The sequence below is a fragment of the Aquarana catesbeiana genome, linkage group LG05 (genome assembly GCF_042186555.1).
Source record: "Aquarana catesbeiana isolate 2022-GZ linkage group LG05, ASM4218655v1, whole genome shotgun sequence".
Taxonomy (NCBI): Eukaryota; Metazoa; Chordata; class Amphibia; order Anura; family Ranidae; genus Aquarana; species Aquarana catesbeiana.
The window spans coordinates 73,611,410-73,635,633 of record NC_133328.1 but is presented as its reverse complement, the minus strand read 5'-3'; the positions used below and the strand labels follow the sequence as shown (position 1 = coordinate 73,635,633).

General features: G+C 42.1%; 1 protein-coding gene across 2 annotated transcripts in view; it reads right to left on the bottom strand.

The window, feature by feature from the left end:
- Positions 1 to 714: 714 nt before the first annotated feature.
- CREM (cAMP responsive element modulator) overlaps positions 715 to 24,224 on the bottom strand; it is a 36,473-nt gene continuing 12,963 nt past the window's right edge. For both annotated transcript variants that reach the window (XM_073629887.1, XM_073629886.1), the window contains 2 exons: positions 12,969 to 13,125; positions 715 to 4,772 (listed from right to left, as the gene is read on the bottom strand). In XM_073629887.1, coding sequence (XP_073485988.1) covers positions 4,628 to 4,772; positions 12,969 to 13,111 — 288 coding nt within the window. In that variant the 5' untranslated portion in view covers positions 13,112 to 13,125 and the 3' untranslated portion in view covers positions 715 to 4,627. The remainder of the gene's footprint in view (positions 4,773 to 12,968; positions 13,126 to 24,224) is intronic.

Below are 24,224 nucleotides of genomic sequence, written 5' to 3'. Positions count from 1 at the left end.
TTTGGTAAACCCTTTTAAAAGTGAGCCTATGTAAACAAAAAAAAGAAGGTAACACCTTCTGAATGAGTCATTGCGATTGGCACAGATCACAATCACTTTCCTGGCATGATGCTGCTGACCTCAGAAACCCAATGAACACAGACACCTAGTAAAAAAAACTGTGGATTTTTTCCACATTGAGCCAAATGATCTCATCTGTTTTTGTTTTTTTTAGAAATGTTTTAACAATTAAAATTGTCTCTATGGTCAGTTTGAGGGCCCTTTCACACTTCTGTATGTATATGGTAAAACATGTGGTTGACACGTACTACTTCTTCTTGGGTCTATAAGCACTTTTTTCAAAGTGATAAAATCTTTAAAAATCGAGATAAGAGAAGCATTTAAACCACACGGAGCTGTGTGATAAACAAATTTACCATTTATTTTAAACAGACCTGCACAGTGTGCATAAACACGAAAAAAATATTACATATATTTTTTTCAAAACCTCATCAACCTGCAGCACATCAATATGAGTTGGCTACAGAGTAGTAAATGAGTTTTCTAATGGGAAGGCATTTTCATGCAGTAAATCCATTACATTTTACTGTAGGAAAATAGAAGTGTGAACGGGCCCTATACTGAAATGGCAATGATAAATATAGAATGCATAATAACACTGAAACAATCATCAGGCATGAAGCTTCACTCTACAGATTCTACAAAAAATAAGTGTAGTGCTAAAAGTATGTTTGTTTTAATACTCAAAGCATAATGGAATGGGAGGACATCACATAAAAATGCAGAATAAAACAGAAGGAAACACCATTTATATAAAACTGGAAAAGAGGAAACATGCATACCAGGTTAGTATGTACATTTCGGTTTGTGAACAGACCCGTAAAACTCCAGTCCAGAGGGGCAAACACACAGGTGAAAACATCGTAGTGATTTACTAAAGGAGTTACAAAATGGTCACCTGGCTTAGTAAATACTGTGAAGCTGTGTTTACTCCAACAATCCAATTTTTTCCTTAAAATGGTTGTAAACCCTCTCCTATACCCAGTGAAGTGAATAGCCTCAGATGATACAGAGATAAAACAAATCCTTCTACATGTATATCTGCTGTCTTCCCCGTTCTACATTCTTTGGAAAGTGCAAATCGTGTTAAAAATCTTGCTTCCTCTTTCTGCAGTGGGTGTGGAGTCTGGGAATACACTGTGTGAGAGCTGATTGGAGGAAAGTGACACACCCCCACTCCACATAGACAGAGGAACAAAGGAACATGCAGAGCTGTAGTCTGAATAGACATGCTCCCTGCTCATCTCCCTCTAAGCTCCCTCCCCAACACAAATTTTCAGCTGATGTTATCTCATGTGTTGGAGAACTTGTCATAAGTGACTGCTGATAACAGAGGATCGAAGCAGTAGGAAGAAACAGCACTTAGATCTTTGGAGAGAGATAAGTAAACACTACAGTTATATGTGATTAGGTCAAATTTCATGAATGGGGTTTACAACCACTTTAAAGCAGGGCCACGGGTTGCAGGAAAGAAAATTTGCTTGAATCAATCAAATTTTCTTTCCCACAATCCCTCCCACAGCGCTATTGTGTTCTGCTGGTGGGGAGCCTATCCTACCGGCAGAACACACTACTAACACCTATAGTCGCAGGCAGTAATCACATGCAAAAACATCTGATAGGCCGGGTGTACTGAAGTTGATCAATGGATCGACTTCAGTACAACCAGCCTGCCTAAAGATGGATCAAATCTCAGCTGGTCCATGCTGAACTGACCAAGATTCGATCCATCTATGGCTGGCTTTACATGTGAAAGTAAATACAGCTTTACCTTACTTACTAAGCGAAGTGAAAATGAATTTTGTAAAGTAAAACAAACACTTTCCAAAGCCTCTATGGCTATGCTAAATCAGCCCTGTTTTATTTTGTTTCATTATTCATATTAATCAGGAAGCCATAAGACACTTTTCTGTGCATGGGTTACCAATAAACAGTATACAAATATATTGAACCAGTTGGAATAGTCACAGACTTTATAAATGTTTAGCTATAATGTAACTGTCAGGTTGATGCCAAAACTTCTGATTATATGAATGGCATGGCATGGCACAATACATTTTTGGTAATAGTCAACATTATATAAGAAAGGATATTGTAAAATTTTATTTAGGAATGAAAAATTAGGATTAAGGGTTCGGTTAAAGGTTACAATTTTGGTTGGTAAATTTACACTTTCAACCACTTTTGATATGTTTTGCAATCAAGAGACCGAATTAAAATACAACCAACAGTTTCTATCAATTTACAAACAAAATTGTGGGCAATAGGTTGCCCTAATATCCTTAATGTGATCAAAAGCTGGCTGAAACTGCTTGAATCATGCTTATGTTCAGAAAAAGGGTCGGTTTTGGTGCAACGGGGTTTTGGTTAGAATGGCGTTTAGGGGAGAAGATAAATTGCTTTTAGGTTTCCACTGGAGCAGGGACTGCTGAATACAGTATCTGTCAGAAGACATTTCTTCATCCACCTGCTAAGTGGAGACGTGGGAAAACAATGGATTACTTTTGTTTAGCCCACGAGGCAGAATGAGACAGATAAATTTGAAGAGTTTATGGCTAGCTATACACACACACCAACTCCAACTTCTGATGTACAGTGTGTGAGGTCAGATAGTTAAAAAAGTGGACATTTAGTCTATCTCAGGAGGCTCAACGCCCGCCCCGGCACTACAATTATGGGCACATGGGCAGATGCACCAAAGGGCTTTGCCCGGGCTTCAGGTCCTGGCAAAGCCTTTTGGCACATCTGCATACGCGCAGGTATTTTTCCATGCATGTGCAAAGACCAGGGACTGCCCCGATAGCCATCTTTGTGCAAACACGGGAAACCCCACGGGTGCGCAGATGGTCTAGAAAACCAGTGCGTGCACAACTATGCTGCAAGGCTAGCTTAGGACCTGATGCCCTGCAGCGTATCTCTGCACCTGCAGGGGACAAGGAGTAAAACCAAATTCTTGAATAGGCAAGAGAGACACAGGAGTGGGAAGGAGGCAGGGTATCCTGCCAGTAGATCTGTTAATTTTTGCTGGGAGTGCTTACAGCGGTCAGCTTTTATTCATGACATGTTGCCCTGCCTCCTTCGCCATATGAATAAAAGCTGACCACTGTAAGCACTCCTAGCAGTGTCAACTGATTTGTCCCAACCCCGTAACCAAAAGTTTTGGTGGGCAGCTTGGCTTGTTAATGGAAATGAAAAATGAACAGATCTACTGGCAGGATTTACAGGTATAAAAACAGTTAAAAAGGTATACATTAAAAAACTATTAGACCTTATGCACACTGGACATTATAAAAATGCCAGTAGCGTTCGCTGTAAAAAGCTGTAGCTGTAGTATGAGTTTTGTAGCATTTTTTTAGCTTACGCAAAACTATACTCCCACAAAAGCTTATGGCTCAAAAACGCTCATAAAACACAGAATAGCCGCATTTTTTCAGAGTTAGAACATTTTTACAGGTGAAAAACCCAAACCCACTAGTTCTGGCTTTTTTTTCCAGCCAAGAAACGCTCCTGCCAAAAACGCTAATAAAAGTTCATGTGTGCATAGACACATAGGATAACATGCTGGAGGGTTCACTGGCTGCAGAAAAAAAATGCCTCAACCCAAAGTCCAGTCCAGTGTGCATGAGGCCCTAGTATTACAACTGTGCAGGCTCTCACTGTGATAGTTATAACCCTTGAGGACTGGAGTTGTGAAGTCTTGTTTCAGACACACACATAGATATATCCACTGCTTTGAGACCAGTAACACAAGACTTGGCTCGCCAAATAAACTTCAAAAACAAAAAGGAAAATCGCTCAAATCATGGGAAATCAAATATTTGTCATACATGTAAGTTTCAATAATTGTATTGTACAGACATTTGTTCCTGAGGTATGCTGTGAAATTACAATCTCTAAAAAAAATATTTTACTGTTTAGGTCACAATTTGTGTCACATAATGTAGCAAAACTAGAGTGTGTAGAAACTACCTATCTGAACAATATATTAATACAATATATACATATAGTTTTTTTTTTTTGTTTTTTTTTGTTTTTTTATGGTTTTTGTTTTACTATAAAAAAAATCATGTTAATGCTATTAGTGGGAACACGGCAGAATGCTTTAGGAATGTTAAAAAGTGTAATGGTGGCAAAATGAGGATTTCTGGTCTGAAGGTTTATACATAGTTAAACTGCTTTAATTTCTGCTGCAAGAAAGGAGGTATAACATTTCTTGCAATATCCGTTTTTTGGATTCCAGCTCAGCAGCACGACTCTCCAAGCTTCTAATGTAGAGTTTTTTTTCTGGAGAGGAGAGGCCTTTGCAGCTGCCCTGTAGAAGGTAAAATCCAAAAATATACCAACAAACATGTGCATGCAATTGTACTGATAAAAGCAATTAAAAAAAAAAAAAAAGAAAAAAAAGAAGAAGAATAAAATAAGTAGGTGATTAACACCAGTAAGAAACACTACTAATTCTTAAGAAACCCAAATCAACAGAGTCCATCTTGGGCTTACAGTCCATTTTTGAGATCCGGATTGCAAAATGCTCAGTGTCATGCCTCTAACAAAGTTCAAAGTCAAAAATTTATTCTGCTTTATGACAATATAGATCTTTAAGTGCCTTCAGCTCCTCAATCAAAGTCTTGTTTTGGTTCTCAAGCACGGCCACTCGATTTTCAAGACACTTGACATATTCTTTCTTCTTTTTGCGACACTCCCGAGCTGCTTCTCTGGAACCAACACAGGATATGATATTAAAGGAGGAACCCAAGACAGAGAAGGAAAATACTTCCACTGCCACAATGCAAGGACACATGAACAATGCAAGGCAGCAAATCACAGCTCAACAATGAAGGAACATGGTGACACATGTCAGCTCAGATTATATAACACAACAGCACAAAATTACAAAAATGGAAAAAACAGAATACACAGTTCCATTTCCTAACTGCAAACCTTGACAAGCAAGTTACTTAGGCAAGCAAATGCAGCAAACAATAGAACAAAGTGATAATAAAGGTTGGATTTTTTCTTCTTTTTTTTTTTTTTTTTTTTTAAACAAAGATGTTGTACTTTTATGCCCTGCGCAAATGGTTTTGCACAGAGCAGGTATTAAATTAAAAAAAAAAAAAAAAACAATGCTATATTGAAATAAAAAAGGTAACCAGTTAGAGAATGCCTAGAAAAGCATTCAGCGTGTACTATAAAACCTTGATGTAATTCTAGAATGAACAACTTGGCAAGAATATCACTCACAAAAACATGCCAATATACTGGATGACAGAAGCACAGAAGAAAAAAGTGCACATAAAGAGGCACAGCTGTTATCAGTACGGGGCTCTGGGCATGTAATCCCCAGGGGAAGTTGGAATCAGTGGAAGGTAGATCACAGGTCTCACTAAGATGGACAAATTCCTTGGGTTGTGGTGTGGGGAGTCAGAAAGAGGGAAAGGAACAAAAATATGAGTGCACGTAAGGATTCAGGGAGGGAGGAAGGAAGGAAAAAAATTCAAGTGCATCTAAGTATGTAGGCAGGTGCAGTCTGTATTCCCCACTGCAGGTGGCACTCGGCCAAAGCAGCAATGCAGGAGGGGAAGGAAGTTGTAAGGAACTTGGTTCATTTATGACTTCCTGCAGTCACAAGGTCACATGGACGCTGGTGCCCCACGTGGGTTCTTTGGTCAGGCAGAGTCTATTTAAGACTCCGGGTTGGGCTCACTTTCTGCAAGTGGCTAGTGTAAAGACAGGTTCCCTGTCTGGCAGGGACAGTGCTTAGATCAAGAGAGAGGTTCGAGGAGAAGGGACAGTGCACGGACTAAGTCTACCTCGCTTCAAGATGCCTCCCCTTTGGGTGTGAACCGGCCAGGCTGCATTCCTCTCCTCGCAGCAGACTCTGTCAGTATCTTTCAAGTCTACAGGCCGTTGTTACAGTTCATAAGTGGCTCCAGACGGCCGTGCCTACAAGCCAGCCCTAATTGTAATGTGTTTGACCTTTCTACAATATATTGCTACTGCCAAACTTGGACGGTGTGTGCTGCCCGCCACACCATGATGCATCTTGCTCACAAGCAGGCACAGGGCTCTAGGAGGGTATTGTCATCTCCAGTGGAAGTTGGAATCAGTTAAGAAAGTGGGGTTACAGGTCTCTTCAAGGTCGGCAGAATTCCTGGGTTGAGGTGGGGAAATGCTTATGTTATAAGTCTAAGTATAAGTATAAGCCAGACAGAAAAGTAATGGGATACGATTAGAAGAGCTAAAAAAATGGAGTAAAAAATAGTGTTGGCTGCGCTACCCCCAATATCATAACATGAAATACACCACTTGTTCTAAAATAGTTCATATAAGCCGGCATAGGAAACATACAGCGACATCTTTATCCATTCAAACTGCTGGATAAGCTTGGTGCCCGCCCATGGGCACCAGAACACGTGAGTTTACAGTCTCTTTTTTATTGTTTATAAATAAACAGTGCTAGCTTATTGCTCAATGATCGCCGTTTGTTGTTTCTCATGAGGACAGATAATACATACTCATAATTGTTTTGGGGACAGCATAGACAATCAACACAAGTGGAATGGTTATCCCTTAATGAACCAAAGGCGTATGTATACCATTATCTGGTGAGTGGCCAATCCATGTGGTGGTGGTGTTGTCACTGGAGTGGTGGAATAGTCACAAATAATCACGGATGAGGAATTAAGAGCACAGGAATAGCACATTCATAGTGGACAGTCTACACAGGGATTCACTGTTCCATTGGCACATTGCAAGGATCAGCAAAATTGGGCAATATTATATAGAATTTAATACACAATATTGGAAGTTTAAATGGTGTTATTTTGAAGTATATTTTTTTGATTTATAGTTGTAATCAAGAGTGTGAGTATGTAATAGTAATCATATACCATTGGGCTATATTTATATCTTGTTTTATTTATGTCACTTATATGAACTATTTTAGAACAAGTGGTGTATTTCATAATATGATATTGGGGGTAGTGCAGCCAACACTATTTTTTACTTCAATTTTATTTCACCTATCGGAGGAATTCATTATTTGACTGCAGCAACTGGCTTTATATGTTTTTTATATTGCTTGAACAATAGGTGTTTTTTTTTTTTTTTTTGCACCGGTGACTCGCACACACTAATTTTAATAAAATGGAGTGCATGTTAGAAGGAGGCTGGCTAACTTTTACTATCATACTATGACCACTGTGCCAATGAAAGTCTCAGGTAAAGCTGCTGGTGAATGTCAAACACATGCAGGTCTGCTAACGCCCATGTAAAGGCACCCTAGCAACTATGAGGTTTATTATCTATGGAACGCTAATGAGTAATAAGGTTTCAGCTGTAGAAAATAACCACTACTATAAACATAGCAATTTTGATATGGAGTCAGGGCAAACTCCTAGCCTGACCTGCACCCTCAGTGGAACACACCGAATAGGGGACATAGATGTGGGAGCGGAGACCCTAAAGTCGGTTTAGGTTTATAGCCATTTTAGCCATTACAATAAAACAGCTGTTTTAAAATGCCAAATCTTCTAATTATACAGATTTTCAAGTCCTCAATATTTTCTAGATTTTTAATATTTAGATTTACTATGCTATGTCCCCCATGTATATTATGGCAACAGGAGCTGCTCACCTTGCCTACTAACCTTATGGGTTATTCCAGTGTTTTCCTGGGATCAGTGTGTTTTGCCAGTAGTCTACAGCCACTACAACCTACAGGTCATCCATAAAAAAAAAAAAAAAAGAGATGGGCTGTGCAGGAGCCATGTTTATGCACAACATCATTAGTAAGCCATATATGCATGCTTCAAATTGGATGATTTCACTGCAAACTGACAACTCCTTCTTCTGCCTGACATCTTACTGTGTTCAAGGTACTCTTCAGAGCAATGTCAGATGATTAAGGAGCTGGTGGCACTTGAAATGTAAAATATATATGAATCATAGCTCCTGTTCAGTTCATCTCCTCCTTACAGGCAATGCATGGCTAACAGAGATTCCTGTTACCGGATACAGCGGCATGTAATGGTGCTCACACCCAGAGGACTTTGGAATTGCTTTGCACAGAAAGAGCTCTAACTGAAAACAGCAGGTTTGGTATCTGCCTATCCTTGCTGAAGTCACACACTGCTGGGACCAACTACAGCTTTTGTCCCCGATTCAGTTGTCATAAAAGGTGAAGTGCATGAGTTGAGGGGCCATTTAGGCTGAACAGAGAACAGGGGATGGAGGTAAAGTAGAGGAAGAAAAAAACAGCACCTGGTTGTGGACCAGAGTAAAGCCTGGTACACACAATTGAATTTTCCGCAGACAAAACCTCAGACTTTTGTCCGAAGGCGTGTGCCTGGATTTTGTCTTGCATATAAACAGAAAGGAATTGTTGGCCAACAAACACAAACGTAGTGACGCACTATGTGGTTTTTCAGCTCTTTAGCGCCACCCTTTGGGCTCCTTCTGTTAAATTTTGTTTTAGTAGAAGTTTGGCGAGTGTTGATTCGCGTTTTTTATTTTGCGCTTTTCAGTTTGCGCTTTTCAGTTCATTTCTGGAATTTCCGGAATCGGAGGAGATAACATGTTATTTATTATTGGCCTTGGGAGTTATTGCTTTGACCCAAGTTCAGTCCAGGAACAGGAGGAGGATTTCTTGGACCAAAATTTTAAATTTTGTTTTTTTTTTTTAATGCACAATAAAAAAAAAAATTGTGGAGAATATTACTTGGCTATGTGTTTTACTTAAATGACAGTTTGTATTTTATTTAAACGTAACTGCCTACTCCCAATGTAAAATGGACAAGGAACACCAACATAGTTGTATCTTTGATCTTAAAAACTACGGGATAATGTTGTTGTGGTAACTTGCCAAAAAAAAAAAAAAAGCATATTATTCTTGATATCACTAGAAAGTAAAATTCTTTTTGCCATAACTCCATAAATATCACCAGCAAAGCAGCTTCATTATTATCCCATTAAAGAAGAAGAGAATTGTGCGCTGCATTTCGAGACTTCATAATTTGCCCCATCATGAATGTTAATTCTCCATTACGAACGCTAATTTACAAGACCGACCGCTTCTAGCTCGTCCTTGCTTCCGGGCATGCCTGTTTGTACTTTGGACTTTTGTCCGACCGACTTGAGTACACACGCTCGGAAAATCCGACAACAGACATTTGTCCACGGAAAATTTTAAAGCCTGCCATCCAACAATTGTCCGATGGAGCATACAAACGGTCGGATTTTCGGCCAACAGCCTGTCATCACACATTTCCCGTCAGAAAATCCGATAGCGTGTACGCATCTTAAAAGTGCAGGGCAGAATCCAAGAGCTGATAGAAAAGAAAGAAAAAGAAAAAAAAAGAATGGAGACAGTATGTGCATCGGTCAACTATCGAGGAGAATGAGAGAAAGGAAATCAATTAGTAGATGATCATGGACAAGGGGGGCAGAGAGAGTCAATCAGATTGTGGAATATTAGAATAGGTAAAGTGGGGCTGAGAATCTAATTGTCCCAACTAGGGCAAAACAGAGACATTGTAACACAAAATCAGCGACATGGCCACAGCGTTTAGGTTCTGTACAAAGCAAAGGTATAGGATAGTGTGTATGCTGAATGATTTATTTTGTAGATTGACTGAGGTGGTTGGAGGGCTTTAAAGAGAAGCTACAACAGACAGTGGAGGGGAGAGCCACCATAGCATGTAGTGTGGACAGTGGAGGGGAAAGCCACCATAGCATGTAGTGTGGACAGTGAGGGGAGATCCACCATAGCATGTAGAGTGGAAAGTGGAGGGGAGAGCCACCATAGCATGTAGTGTGGACAGTGAGGGGAGATCCACCATAGCATGTAGAGTGGAAAGTGGAGGGGAGAGCCACCATAGCATGTAGTGTGGACAGTGAGGGGAGAGCCACCATAGCATGTAGTGTGAACAGTGGAGGGGAGCCACCAGTAAATGTAGTGCGGATGGTGGGGAGGGGGTTGCCACCAGTAGATGTAGTGGGGGTACAGCTGCCAGAGAACACAGCGTGGAGGGGATCTGCAAGGAAAATTAATATAGATTGATTTGGCTGTTGCCAGAGAATGTAGAGTGGATGAGGAAAAGGAGCTTTCAGGGAGGGTGGTGGATGAATGATGCTGGACAGTGTAGTGCAGGCAGTAGTAAAGAGCTGCTGGAAAAGCTGCCGCAGACAGTGTGGGGAGAGCTGTGACAGAAGATACAGTAGTCCAGAAACTGGGGAAAAGGATACTGGAGGTGTGTACAGTTTAGTGTTGTGGACAATGGTCATGGAACAACGTGTGGTAGAGACATGGACAATGATGGCATAAGTTCCACTAGGTGAACAATGTTATGTGCTGGGGACATGTCAATATTCAGGTACAAAACTACAGGCAGGGCTGAATCTAAAGCCAGCCATAGATAAGCGATTTTCCCAGGAAAGAAAATCGCTCCGATTCCCCCAATCAACACAAGTGCCCTGTAAGGAACCTGGGCAGCAATGAGAGTTATATGCTGTGAGTAGATGTCAAAGCAGATTCCTCACATTTGGGCTCTGCTCTATCCACGGGCCGCTCAAAGAAAATAACAGGCAGAAAACCCAGTGAAAAGAGGAATCCTGAACTCCTTTAATCACTTCATTTTAATACTGTATGAACTGGCCTGATGGACTGGCTTAAAGTGGTTGTAAAGTCAGAGGGTTTTAAAAGGTTTTTATCTTGCTGCATTAAGATAAAAATGCCGTCTGTGTGCAGCAGCCCTCCCCCCCAGCACCCCTAATACTTACCTGTCCAGCAATGTACATGAGTGTCTCAGCCGTCCCCGGATCCTCCCTCCTGATTGATTGACAGAAGAGGCAGCCAATGGCGCGGCTTCTATGTCTCAGCCAAAGTCAGATAGCCAATCAGGAGTGAGAGGGGGCAGGGCCGGGTCGGGGCTCCGTGTCTGAATAGACACAGGGAGCTGTGAATCAGGTGCCCCCATAGCAAGCTGATTGCTGTGGGGGCACTGAACGGGAGGGAGGGGCCAAGAGAGGGACCAGAGAAGAGGAGGATCCGGGCTGCTCTGTGCAAAACCAACTGCACAAAGCAGGCAAGTATAACATGTTTGTTATTTTTATAGGAAGAAACAAGTCTTTACAAATCACTTTAAAAAGTGTTTGTAAACCTAAAATAAAAAACTAAGATCCTGTTCCTTTAAGGCATGGATAACAACACAGTGCTTGTGCTGTGCAATTCTTCTCTTCCTAACTTGTAATAAACCTGATTGATCCTGATTGTTCCTGCTTCCCCCTGCTTCTGCTGACCACGATAATCATGGCTGCTGAGTCCTGATTACCATGGCCAGTTTACGCTTCTCCATCATTCGCAGCTCTTGTCTCTCCTCTGACAGTCTCTCCCCCCCTCCCTCCCTGTCCGCATATGAGTGTTTCCTCCCTGCCCCTCCAGACTCTATTCCGCTGCATAATGCAGCACATTTCAATGTATCTAATGCAGATATGCAGCCATTAACAAAACTATGTGTTTGTTAGAAATGAAAAGGCTAAATATTGTTTTCGCCACCGCAGCCGGCTGACGTCACAGGGGAATCTCGGCCTCTCCTGCTTCTCTCCGTAGATCGAGGCCGGTGTCTTGCCGAGATAGTTCCCCCGGTGGATAAGGACCCCCCTTCTACTGCGCAGGCGCAGCTCTTGCGCAGTAGGAACAACAAGAGAGCCACCGAAAAGAGCCGCAGCTGAACACCTGACTCAGATGTACAAGGCGCCGTGCCCGAAGCATGGCGAACGGAGCGAGCCCGCGAGGGGCCTCTTATAAACTTTTTTTAATTAAAATAGTCTTCGCACGCAGGCGCCGTGTACAGCTGACTCAGGTGTTCAGCTTCGGCTCTTTTCGGCGGCTCCCTGGTTGTTCCTACTGCGCAAGTAGAGGGGGGTCCTTATCCGCCGAGGGGAACTGCATCCAGTAGGATGTTTTTTTTTACAAAAAAAGTGTTAAAAAAATTGCTGCGCAAATACCGTGCAAGATAAAAAGTTGCAATGACCGCCACTGTATTCTCTAGGGTCTTCGCTTAAAAAAAAAAAAAAATAAATAATAATAATTTTTTTTTTTTCGCTAGAAAATTACATAGAACCCCCAAACATACATATATATATATATATATATATATATATATATATATATATATATATATATATATATATATATATATATATATATATATATATGTTTGGGGGTTCTATGTAATTTTCTAGCGAAAAAAAAAAAAAAAAATGAATTTTACATGTAGGAGAGAAATGTCAGAATTGGCCTGGATGGCAAGTGGTTAAGATAGGCACTTTGAAAAAACAATACATGAACTTCAGAAACTAACATGAAGAAATGTGCAAAAATAGTTTCGTTTTTAGATCCTATAGGTCCCTGCACCTGCCTATTCAGAAATACTTGAATTCCATACAAGAAAAACAGAGATGATTTTCTTGCAACAGGAACATAAAAAAGCAGTGCACTTTGCACGCCACCTGGCTTTGTAACTTGTGTCCAGTCATACCAGGCAGAACATCCCTCAGATGGTAAAGGGTACAATTTGCAAAAAAGAAGGGGGTCTGTCTTGTAGAAACTTGGAAACTATGACACTAAAGTCATAAAGCGATATTATTTTAAAGCACTACAGGTGAAACCTGAAGCTTCTGCTATAACTTTTTCACTGAGAAGCCCAACAACCTGCACTGGTGTAAGAATAACTTCTAATGGAAAAGAAGACAAAATAGTATATATATATATATATATATATATATATATATATATATATATATATATATATATATATATATATATATATATATATATATATATATATATATATATATATATCTTATCATATGAGTTTCAGCCAACTACCTGCATAGAGAATAGATCTCACCTATTTTTCATAAGCCGCATTTCCCTCTTGCGTGTTGCTTCTTCTGCCAGATGCTGTGGGCTGTGCAGGTTTGTTGGTGCTGCTGCCACTACAACTGCTTGTGGCAAAGCAGAGCTTGCTGTATGGATCTGGTAAGCTGGCATCTCTCCAGTAGCAGCTGCAATATAAGAAATTCTGCTTAGAAATCAGAATAATCTTAGGCACAAAATAAAAAAAAAAAACTTTTTAAAAAGGTCAGTTCTATACAATGCAAGACTTTTAGATGCAAGTGTAAATAACCAGTCTTGATATTAGCCTCTTTTTATTTGCTGTACAGCAGCACCCATACTGGGAGAGAGGGGGGGACCAGCACTAGGAGGGAATGAGGTATTCTACAGGCATGTGCTGACAAGGAACATGCTGCCGCCTGCCAGGAGTTAATAATGAATGACTCAAGAGTTATTCTGCTGCTCTTTCACTGTCCAATCACAGGTGGCAGCAGGGAGGGTACCGACACGTGAAACGACAGGTCACTAACTCACCTAAACTGTCTGGCAGTACTGCATATATTTCAGGACTGACTTGACAAAATAGTTTGGAATGCAAAATGATTCCTACTGTTATATATGTAGTGGCATCCCCGACCTCCAAAGGCCTAATGGTGACCTCAAGAGTCAGGGAGAGCTGACATCCTTCCTTGTAGTGTGGGTTATTATTAGGCATGGTGGGTGTATTGCAAGTTGCAAACATAGGCTCCGGTCACTTTTTGGAATGCAAGAAAAGAGATTTGTCTCTTAACCCTTTCATGACTAAGCCTATTTTTGAAACTTGGCGTTTACAAGTTAAAATCCATATTTTTTGCTAGAAAATTACTTAGAACCCCCCCAAAAAAAAAAATTATATATATATATATATATATATATATATATATATATATATATATATATATATATATATATATATATATATATATATATATATATATATATATATATATATATATATATATATTTTTTTTTTTTTTTTGCAGAGAATCTAGAGAATAAAATGGCGATTGTTGCAATATTTTATATCACACGGTATTTGTGCAGCAGTGTTTTAAACGCAAATTTTTGGGAAAAGGGACAATTTCATGAATTTTAAAAAATCCAAACAGTACAGTTACCCCAATTTTTTTGTATAATGTGAAAGATGATGATGTTACACCGAGTAAATAGATACCAAACATGTCACGCTTTATAATTGCACACACTCGTGGAATGGCGACAAACTACGTACCTAAGAATTTCCATAGGCGACGCTTTAAATTTTTTTTTACGGTTACCAGGTTAGAGTTACAGAGGAGGTCTAGTGCTAGAATTATTGCTCTCGCTCTGACGATCGCGGCGATACCTCACATGTGTGATTTGAACACCATTTACATATTCGGGCGCGACTTCCGTATGAGTTTTCTTTGCTGCGTGAGCTTGCAGGGATGGGGCGCTTTAAAATTTTTTTTTTTCCTTATTCATTTTATTTATTTTTATTTTTTATAAAAAAAAAATTTTTTTGATCACTTTTATTGCTGTCACAAGGAATGTAAACATCCCTTGTGACAGTAATAGGTGATGACAGGTACTCTTTATGGAGGGATCGGGGGTCTAAAAGACCCCCAATCCCTCCTTTGCACTTCACAGTATTCAGATCGCCGAAAACGGCGATTCTGAATACTGTGTATCTTTTTAAAACCGGCGCCATTGGCAGCCGAGTAAACAGGAAGTGACGTCATGATGTCGCTTCCGCGTTTACGAGAAGGCTGGAAAGAAGCCGCCCACAGCTTCGTTCCAGCCCGCCACCCAGCCGCTGGAGGCACCGGATTGGTCACCAGGCCTCCCGATGGCACAGGAGGCCCAGTAAGAGCGGCGGGAGGCGGTAGGAGGGGGGGGGACGTCCCCTCCAGCTGCTCCGGTATAACAGCCGAGCGGCTTTTAGCCGCATCGGTTGTTATATCTGGATAGCCAATCGCCGGCTCTAAACAACGGTACTGGGATGATGCCTGCAGCTGCGGGCATCATCCCGGTATAACCCCGAAAGCCGAGTACACACATCTGCGTACGCTCGGCGGGAAGGTATTAAACAGAACTGGGGGAGAGAGGGTTAGGGCAAGGACACCCTTAGACAGATGCAATAGTAATTGGCAGACAGCAATACATGTAGAGGGCCTTTAAGCTGGATACAGCAACTGTATTTGTAGAAAGGCTGTCTCCTATGGCAACTGAACTTTGAACAGTCAACAGAAATCCATAAACGTAACTCGCAGTAACCGGTTATAGATCTTGTCGAACATCTCACAGTATCCTACTGTAGATCTTCACTCACTGAACTCCCGGTCTCTCACTAGACTTCAAGATCCCAGTCGTTACTGGATCCCCTGAGCTCTTCCACAGCTAACCTGCTGTAAACTCCTCAAGCTTCACCCACACTAACCCACTGGGTCCCTGGCTTGGCACTGTACTGAAGCTTTCCCACTTCTTCACCGTCCCCAGCTGGTGAAAAGGCTGCTCTGGTACTCCTTCAGACTTCCATACACTGGTCTCTGATAATAGGAATGGTTGTTCCTTGCTGGCGACTATTCCTTCCTTTACCTCTGGCCTTGTTTATCACTTGCCTCTGGCGACAGGAGTGGTCTTCTCTTGTGACAACTGCTTCTCCCTCATCGCTGGCAATGATCCAGTTCCCCCATCCGGTGGAACCTCTGCAACTTGGTTGGGCTTCCAGCCTGAAGCACCAACCCCGCGCTGCCTCTCTCAAACCTGGATAGGCCTCGGACAGCCTAGCAGCCAAGTGCTCATGGGATAGGCCTCAGGCTTCTGGCCTGGCAGCCTGGAGCCTTGTTACACACGTCCACCCAGACAGCTATGGTGGCACAGTACCCTGATCAACTGACTCCTCCCGAATAAATAGGTGCTCCCAGCAGGCCAAGGGACCAAAGAGACCCCTGCCAAATGGGGTCAAACTATTCACTCCTAGTCTGGATTCCTTATAGCAGTGATGGCGAACCATTTTGAGCCCAAGTGCCCAAACAGCGACACAAAACCAACTTATTTATTTCAAAGTGCCAACACAAAATTAAACCTACCAGTGGCTCTGTACAGAGGATGGGACTGATCATCCCTCTGAATGAGCCCTAAGGGACCAAAAACGTACGATTCTGCCAGATTTGCTCAGAATACAGGGTTCAGGAATGCGTTTTGCTGAGAATACAGGGTTCAGGAATGCGTTTTGCTGAGAATACAGGGTTCAGGAATGCATTTTGCTGAGAATACAGGGTTCAGGAATGCGTTTTGCTCATAATGCACTGTGCAACATACACTGACCTACCCGACACATACACTGACCTACCCGACACACACTTCCTGCACTACTTGCACCCCCCATCCCCCCACACACATTGCAATGTAGATCGGAGGATACATCCTCCTCCTTACCTCTCCATGCCTCATCATCTATTACGTCAGGGCTCTCCCCAGCATCGGGCAGGCAGTATTGCACGAGTCCCCGCCATTCCAACTTGGTGTCCCAGCTGCCAGAAGGTCAGCTAGCAGCCACTGCACCTCTCCCATAGCCATGATCTGCTCCGAGCAACACCCCTCCCCCTCCGCTAATTCACAGGTCGCAGTGCATTTGCCAGAGGGACAGGCTGTACCTAAGTAGTCATGGGGCAGGGGGAGCAGGATTAGGGTACTGCAGAGAGGAATGCCTGAATGCTTCACCGGAGGAGTAGGGGTCCGGGGGAGGCAATAAGCTGCAGCACAGACCCTCGGGATGGCGGAGGAATAACTTTACACCCTCCTAAATGTCGCACAAATTATTGCCTGGCTGGGGTATTCCCCCTTATTCTAGGTTTGCCATCACTGCCCTATGGCATATGCCCTTAACATTCCGCTGCCACAGGCAACAATGCCACCTGGTGACAGAAGAGAGAGGAGCATAAAATCCAGAGTTAGGGGATTCACTGGCTCCCCCCCCCCCCCCCCCATCAGTCAGGCTAGTTACCACCTAGCACGCTAAATTTGTTAGCAACCCTGCCTACTATCAGGGTGCTACATATAAAATGGAGTTTAGCTATAAATATGCATTGACTGTTTTTTTTTTTTTTTTTTTTTTTTTTTTAAGAATAACTGCATAAGCTAGTATTTTATCATCTGCCTGAGCTTTAACTGGGGGACTACAGGGTGACGGACTCTGTTCTCCCTTTTGCAGCAGTTATTGCCAGTCTTTTTTTAAATTCTTCATTTGGGATACATCGCAGCCAGGCTACATAATTCTTGCACATCACCATTCCCAAATAGAAAAAGAAAAATAAGCTGGATTGTACAGAGTCTGACTATAGAAATAGACCAGTTGTCTGGTAACAGTTCACAAATATCCCATAGTGTCCATATATGTCCCTGGTCCTTTGTGCACATGCAGATATGGATATGCTGTTGTGAGCAGGGACTGCCAGTCTGACATCAGGATATGCATCATTCAGATGACATGAGCACACACAGATGTAGCAGCCAACAGCTCTCAGACCAGTAATACCAAGGGATAATTTTTAGTAGTACAACACTGACATCATTGCTCTCAAATATCACGCTGGAATCTATCTGTGGTCAGATCAGTTGTACACTGCATGTTTAAGCACAACAACTCACTCCGCCAGTTCAGGGTCCCCTTTGAATAATATGATTCCTGTTAAAGAGGGCCTGCTTCTTTTTAAAATATCTTTTTTTGTTTCTTTTATTTTCTTTATTTTTTTCATGGGAGGGGGGTGCTGGTTAATATTTTTTTTTGGGGGGGAGGGGGTTTCCATATACAACTATGTTTGAGGGATCTTGAATATGGGGTCAGAGTACATTAAATATAGGACCAGGGGGAAAGAATCCATGACTAAGAAAAGGATATGTTGTAAACAGATTATAATCCTCTGGTCAGATTATTGTTTTGTGATTAGTACTATAGCTGACTGTGTTATTATGGAAAACTCAACACACGTTATGAAAATACCTATGTAATATCATTATATTTGCCTATATACCCCCTTTTTAGAGGGACTTCTTTACGCAGGCTTGGCTGGATTTCTTCGTATGGCTTTGTCTAATGTTGGCCCTACACAGCTTCAATTTTGGCCAGTTCAGAAGGAGAAGCAGTGGATGGCACTGTCAGCACTAGCTTTTTATTCAACTTTTGTTGAAAGAGCTGGGTGAAAAATTGTTGGCCTTACAGTTTCGTCATCCAATCAGATGCAGTGACTTTTTTGGGCATTCAGCAGCTGGGAGGTCCCCACAGCTGCTGAACAGAATAACCAGCAAGGAAAATTCTTCCATCTTTGCTGTTTAGCATTGACGGAGGAATCTACTGGCTTATATTCATTCAGCTTGAAGGAGAGAAATCTTTCCCTGTATAGCCAACTGAAAGCTCAACTATGGGATCAGAAAACAAATACAGTAAAAGCTTGGATTGCGAGCATAATTCGTCTGGGAATGTGCTTGTAATCCAAACCACTCATATATTAAAGCAAATTTCCCATAAGAAATAATGGAAACTCCGATGATTTGTTCCACAACAATTTACTCAAAAGTCCTTCAGTCTATAGTCCATATAAAAAGATTATAACAATGTGACTTCAAGGCAACTTAAGGGAATGCCTGGGTAATCTTCCTGTAATGTCGGATCCAAATGATATCAATTAAGATGAGGATCAGACCTAGAGTTCATGCACAATGCAGCTCAAAAAAAGCTGCTTTTTTTTTTTACAGGCATTTGAGTTATTTCAGCTTGAGGTTGTGCTTTTTTGTGCTCTGGTGCATGTTTTTATTGAGCTTCTTCAAGCTTCTTTGAGCTCCCTTGAGCTTTTTTGAGCAGAAGCGTTTTTTTGTTTTTTTTTACAAACCCTCCTTAAGGTTGGGTTTACATTATATGCGGGTTTCCCTGTATCCCATTCGCATGTCAGGAGACTGTGACCGGCTCTCTATGGAGCCGGTTCACATATCTCTGGAGCTGCTCCAGTGCAAATTGCACAGGAGTCCTGTGCATCTTCTGGTCCATTTTAGGTCCGAATTCAGCCAAAAATTTGGACTGACATTGGACCTGAAATGGTGAACAGGGACACACCGGACCCCTGCTGTGAGTTGCTCCGTACTGCGGTGTGAACACAGCCTAAAGTCTATGGGCACAAGTTAGATAGAAGTCGCCTATGTAGTACAGGAAACTTTTCTAAAGGCGAAGCCACTTTAGCAGTGCTAATTAAGACAGCTCTCATTGACTGAAATGGGATGTGACCCTACTCATATTGCAAGGCCTCACTCATTTATCAAGTTAAAAATTATAAAAAAAAAAAAGTTGCTCGTCTTGTAAAACACTCGCAGACCAAGTTACTTGCAATCCAAGGTTTTACTGTACATTCATCATGCATATTCTTGCTTGAATTTTGGTGTACTTTGTGTATTTCTTCCAGATCTGTGCAGTAAATCAGAGTGAAACTGTGCCTCTGTGCAGCAGCTTCCTGTAAAGACCGGTCACTGACGTTCTCTCTCCTTATGCAGGGTGTCTGGTCCTTACTCCGCCCCCTCCTGTAGTTTTCTGCAGGCAGTCCATAGTGGGTGGGGCCTGCTGGTCCCCTCCCACAGCTCTGCTCTCTGCACAGGCTATATACAGCACAGTGACAATGTCACTGCTACTTTTACTAAACAATTTTTTGGTTTACAAAGGCATTTGGTGCATACAAAGTAGATTTATATCCTGTGTTGCTCATGAGAGAAGATATTTAAAGGGTAAGTTCACCTTTACAGAAAAATCTGTAAGGTGAACTTACACAGGATCCCCTCCTCACCCCCCAGTCCCCAGTCCCGCTGACCTGAGCAATCTCTCGTTCTGAGCCCTCGGAATATCCGCATCAGGAGTCCAGTGCTTAGAAATCCCCACAGCTGAATGTCCAAAACGTACCCCCTCAGGAGGGATGTTTCGGAGCTTTCTAATTGGTCAGCCCATCACATGGGTGGCACCGACCAATCAGAAGCTGCATAGCCTTTCCTGTCAGCTGGGAAGAAGAGGCGTGGATGCCTGGGGGGTTTTCTAAGCTCCTGACGCGAATATACCAGAGCTCAGGACGGGAGATTGCTGCAAACCAGGTCAGCGGGACGGGGGGATTCTGTGTAAGTTCACCTTACAGATTTTTCTGCAAAGGTGAACTTACCCTTTAAAATGAGTTTTCATGCCCAGAGTTCAGCTTTAAGTTCTCTTTTCAGCCATAGGCAAATCAAATACTTCATGAAATTTCATAACATGCATTTAGCAGATGGATGAACGACACATTTCATACGGGAAAGGTCGGGATGATTTCAAGAATACGCCTGAACATTTCAAAACAGGCTGTTTCAGAAGAAAAGGTGCAATGCATTGATGCAAAAAGCAGAAGTGGGAAACTAAACATATTGCAACATTCAAAAAGTGCTGCCTGTTATATGGACTGAGTAAATAGTAAATAGGAAACTATAACCAAAATTACAGACCACACAACTATATTCCTACATCCTATATAGGACAGTCTAATAATGCAGATACAGATTTAAGGCCCAACTGAAGTCACAGAAATAGAGTTTTAGACTAACAGACGCTACTAACAATCTCCCCGCCATATTCTTACGCTGCACTTTGTGTAATGCGTTTAATACGTTGCCGGCCGTAAGCCAATATGCGGCAAGACAGTGGTGGGCTTTAACGGTGAGCTATATATACACATACGTCTATGGCCAGCAACCCTTGTTTGTGTACTTAAAGTGGTAAAGCCTGCTTGGTGATTTTTACCTACACATAAGCCTATAATAAAGCTTACCTGTAGGTAAAATTAATATCTACTAAACGAGCACCCAGTAGGAGATATTCACCCGGAACGCAGCCATGTATGTCATCGGCGCATCAGAGCTTCGTGCCAGAACCGAGGGCTCTCGCACACACGCGTGGGAGTGACGTCATCGCAGCTCCGGTTGATCAAATAAACAGAGACCGCGAACCCGGAAGAAAGGCCAGGGGAACATGTCAGCCCTCTTAGCGGTGACAGCACAGCACTAGAAGGCTTCATTACAAGGTGAGTATTTCTTAACGTGCTAGTATGTGATGCAGGCGTTTTTTCTTTTTTTTTTTTTAAACAACCGCGGTTTACAATTGCTTTAATCAACACCCCAGTAGGCTATTTATGATCAGAAGCCAATGGGGTGGGCTTCCCAACACTTAACCACTGTGACAGCCAAACACTGTGATCATGTGACTGGGAAGCCCAAGTAACACCTCTGGCATTATGAACCTTTAAAGGGCTGGCTATTGCTGGCATGTGTTAAAATTTAACTAAGAAGACAACACATTTTTTTTTTGCGATGGATAGTGTGATGGGCTATTTTTATTTTATTTTTAACTGTATTATCTTTGAGATTTGCTTTCACTAATTGTCTTGATCAACAATATCACCAGGAAGGTGGGTGAAACAAAAATTTTGAGGTGCCCCCAGAACATGGATAGACGTTAAAGTGATATTAAAGGCAATTTTGTTTAAATGACAAACATGTTATACTTACCTGCTCTGTGCAGTGGTTTTGCCCAGAGCAGCCTCATTCATCCTCTTCTCGGGTCCCCTGTCCCCCTCTTGGCCCCTCTTTCCTGCCAAGTGACCCCAGAGCAATCAGCTTGCAATGAGTGAACCCAAGCAGGCTCGCCCCCGAGCTACCTGAGATCGAAGCCCCCGCAGCGGTCTTCGTTCTCCGCTCCGGCAGCCGACATCTCTGTGGGGGGTTACTTCCGGGTATGGCAGCTCCAGGGCTGTGATTGGCTGGAGCCGCAATGACGTCACTCCCGCCCATGAGCGCAGGATTCGCCGGTAACGGCACAGTACAACAGAAGCAACGGCACGTATGTGCCCTTGCTTCAGTTTGCTTAAGTGCGCATGTGCAGATGACGTTGGCACATGCAAATACAGGGATATCTCCTAAACCGTGCAGGTTTAGGAGATATCCAGTGTAGCTAAAAGGTAAGCCTAATTATAGGCTTGCCTGTAGTATAAAGTGGTTGTAAAGGGTTTACAACCACTTTAAAACTCGGCTTTAAAGAAAATCTGTCAATTGCTCATTCAGGGACAATCTCTTGAAAATTCAAGCTCCCCATAATCAATTATTATACAGAATTTATGTAGCACCAACAGTTTACCCAGAGCTTTATGAAATTAGGGCAGACAGTACAAATTACAATACAATTTAATACAGTAGGAATCAGAGAGGCCTGCTCCTTAGAGCTTACAATCTAAGAGGGAGAGTCAAGAGACACAAAAAAGGTAATAACTGCAGGGGATGGGCTGATGGAGAAAATAACAGTTGTTAGGTGGGGGCCAGATAGAATTTTTAGGGATCGTCTGAAAGTGGACAGAGTAGGAGATAGTCGGACAGATTGGGGTAGAGAGTTCCAGAGGATGGGAAAGGCTCTGGGAAAGTCCCGGAGGCGAGCATGGGAGGAGGTGACAAGGAAGCTAGAAAGTAGGAGGTCTTGGGAGGAACAGAGAAAATGATTTTGTTGGTACTTTGAGACTAGGTTAGTGATGTAGCTGGGGACAGAGTTGTGGATGGCTTTGCAAGTTATTGTTAGTATCTTGAATATAATTTGTTGGGTGAGCGGAAGACAGTGGGGGGAGTGGCAGAGAGGGGGAGCAGACACTGAGTGGTTTGTAAGGTTGATGAGCCCGGTAAGGAACGCGTTTGTTTCCCGTGCACAACCACTGCTCAGTTCCTACATCTGAGGATTCAATCCAAATGACCTACTCCCTTCTGTTATGCCATTCAAGCCTAAACACTGACTGATCAAGCCAAGGCACTGCATCTTTGAAGAAAGGAGAGAAGGACACAAATTCCTCCATACCCATAAGCACTAGGTTTTTCCAAGTACTCCAGAGGAGGAATGTTACAAAAAGGCTGGGGGTGAAGTTTTCAACATAACCTCTCAAAGGATCTGCTTAGAAAAAGGTAGTTGAACTGTATAAAACAGGAAAGGGATATAAAAAAATTATCCAAGGAATTGAGAATGACAATCAGCAGTGTTCAAACTCTAATCAAATGAAGGAGTCTGTTGAAACCAAACCGCGGTCAGGTAGACCAGCTAAAATTTCAGCCACAACTGCCAGGAAAATTGTTCGGGATGCAAAGAAAAACCCACAATTAACGTCAGGTGAAATACAGGACTCTCTGAAAACATGTGGTGTGGCTGTTTCAAGATGTACAATATGGAGGCACTTGAAAAAAGATGGGCTGCATGGCACAAAGTCATTTAGAAACAAAAGCCTTGCGAGCTACCACTAGTATATATCAACTTCTATCTGGCCAGCTGCTAACATTGATCATGTACCATAAGACCGTGCAAAAACAATATATATGAAAAGAAAATGCTGCACCACCTTAATAATGGCCTATTAAAGTGACAAAAAATAAAGCGTTTTAGTGCGTATATACATTGAATACGTACCATGAATCAAATTAACATAAAGCATATAATCAAACATCTTAATAATCCAAGCACAGGCATGAATGTATAAAGTGACCCAGTGAACTAAAAGTGCTATGTGCAAAAATTGATACAATAGAAGAAAATCTTGTGAATAAAGCAAAACATAAACATAAATTGGATAATGAAGTCTATTCCAAAAATAGTCAAATCTTGTAATGGTGATTCAAACGTGTTCACATGTCCACACAGGTGCTCCCCCCTTATGTGTATACGCTCACCTCAGAGCGTGTGACTTCACAATTAAGTTCAATTAGTACATGCATATGAACCACCCCTGGGTTCAGTGTTTGTGATGGGATCCTGGGCTGCTCAGTGGCGCTGTCTCAAACATCCATATAAAACATATAAAAGGACGCGATAGTGTGATACCATTTTTAAAAGAAAATATATTTATTGATGAAAAATAGCCCCTCTCCAGGGTACTTACATTTAACCGGGTGCTTCAGTGCACCACTCTACAGAAAGACAAATCGCCGAAATAGTGTGTCCTTCCGTCTTGAGACAGACCAGCTGAGGAAGATACGTTATATCCCTGTATCATCACATGTTGGGGAGGGGACAAGACAGTGCAGGAGACAGCTGGTCTGTCTCAAGATGGAGGGACACACTATTTTGGTGATTTGTCTTTCTGTAGAGTGGTGCACTGAAGCACCCGGTAAATGTGAGTACCCTGGAGAGGGGCTATTGTTCATCAATAAATATAAAAAAACAAAA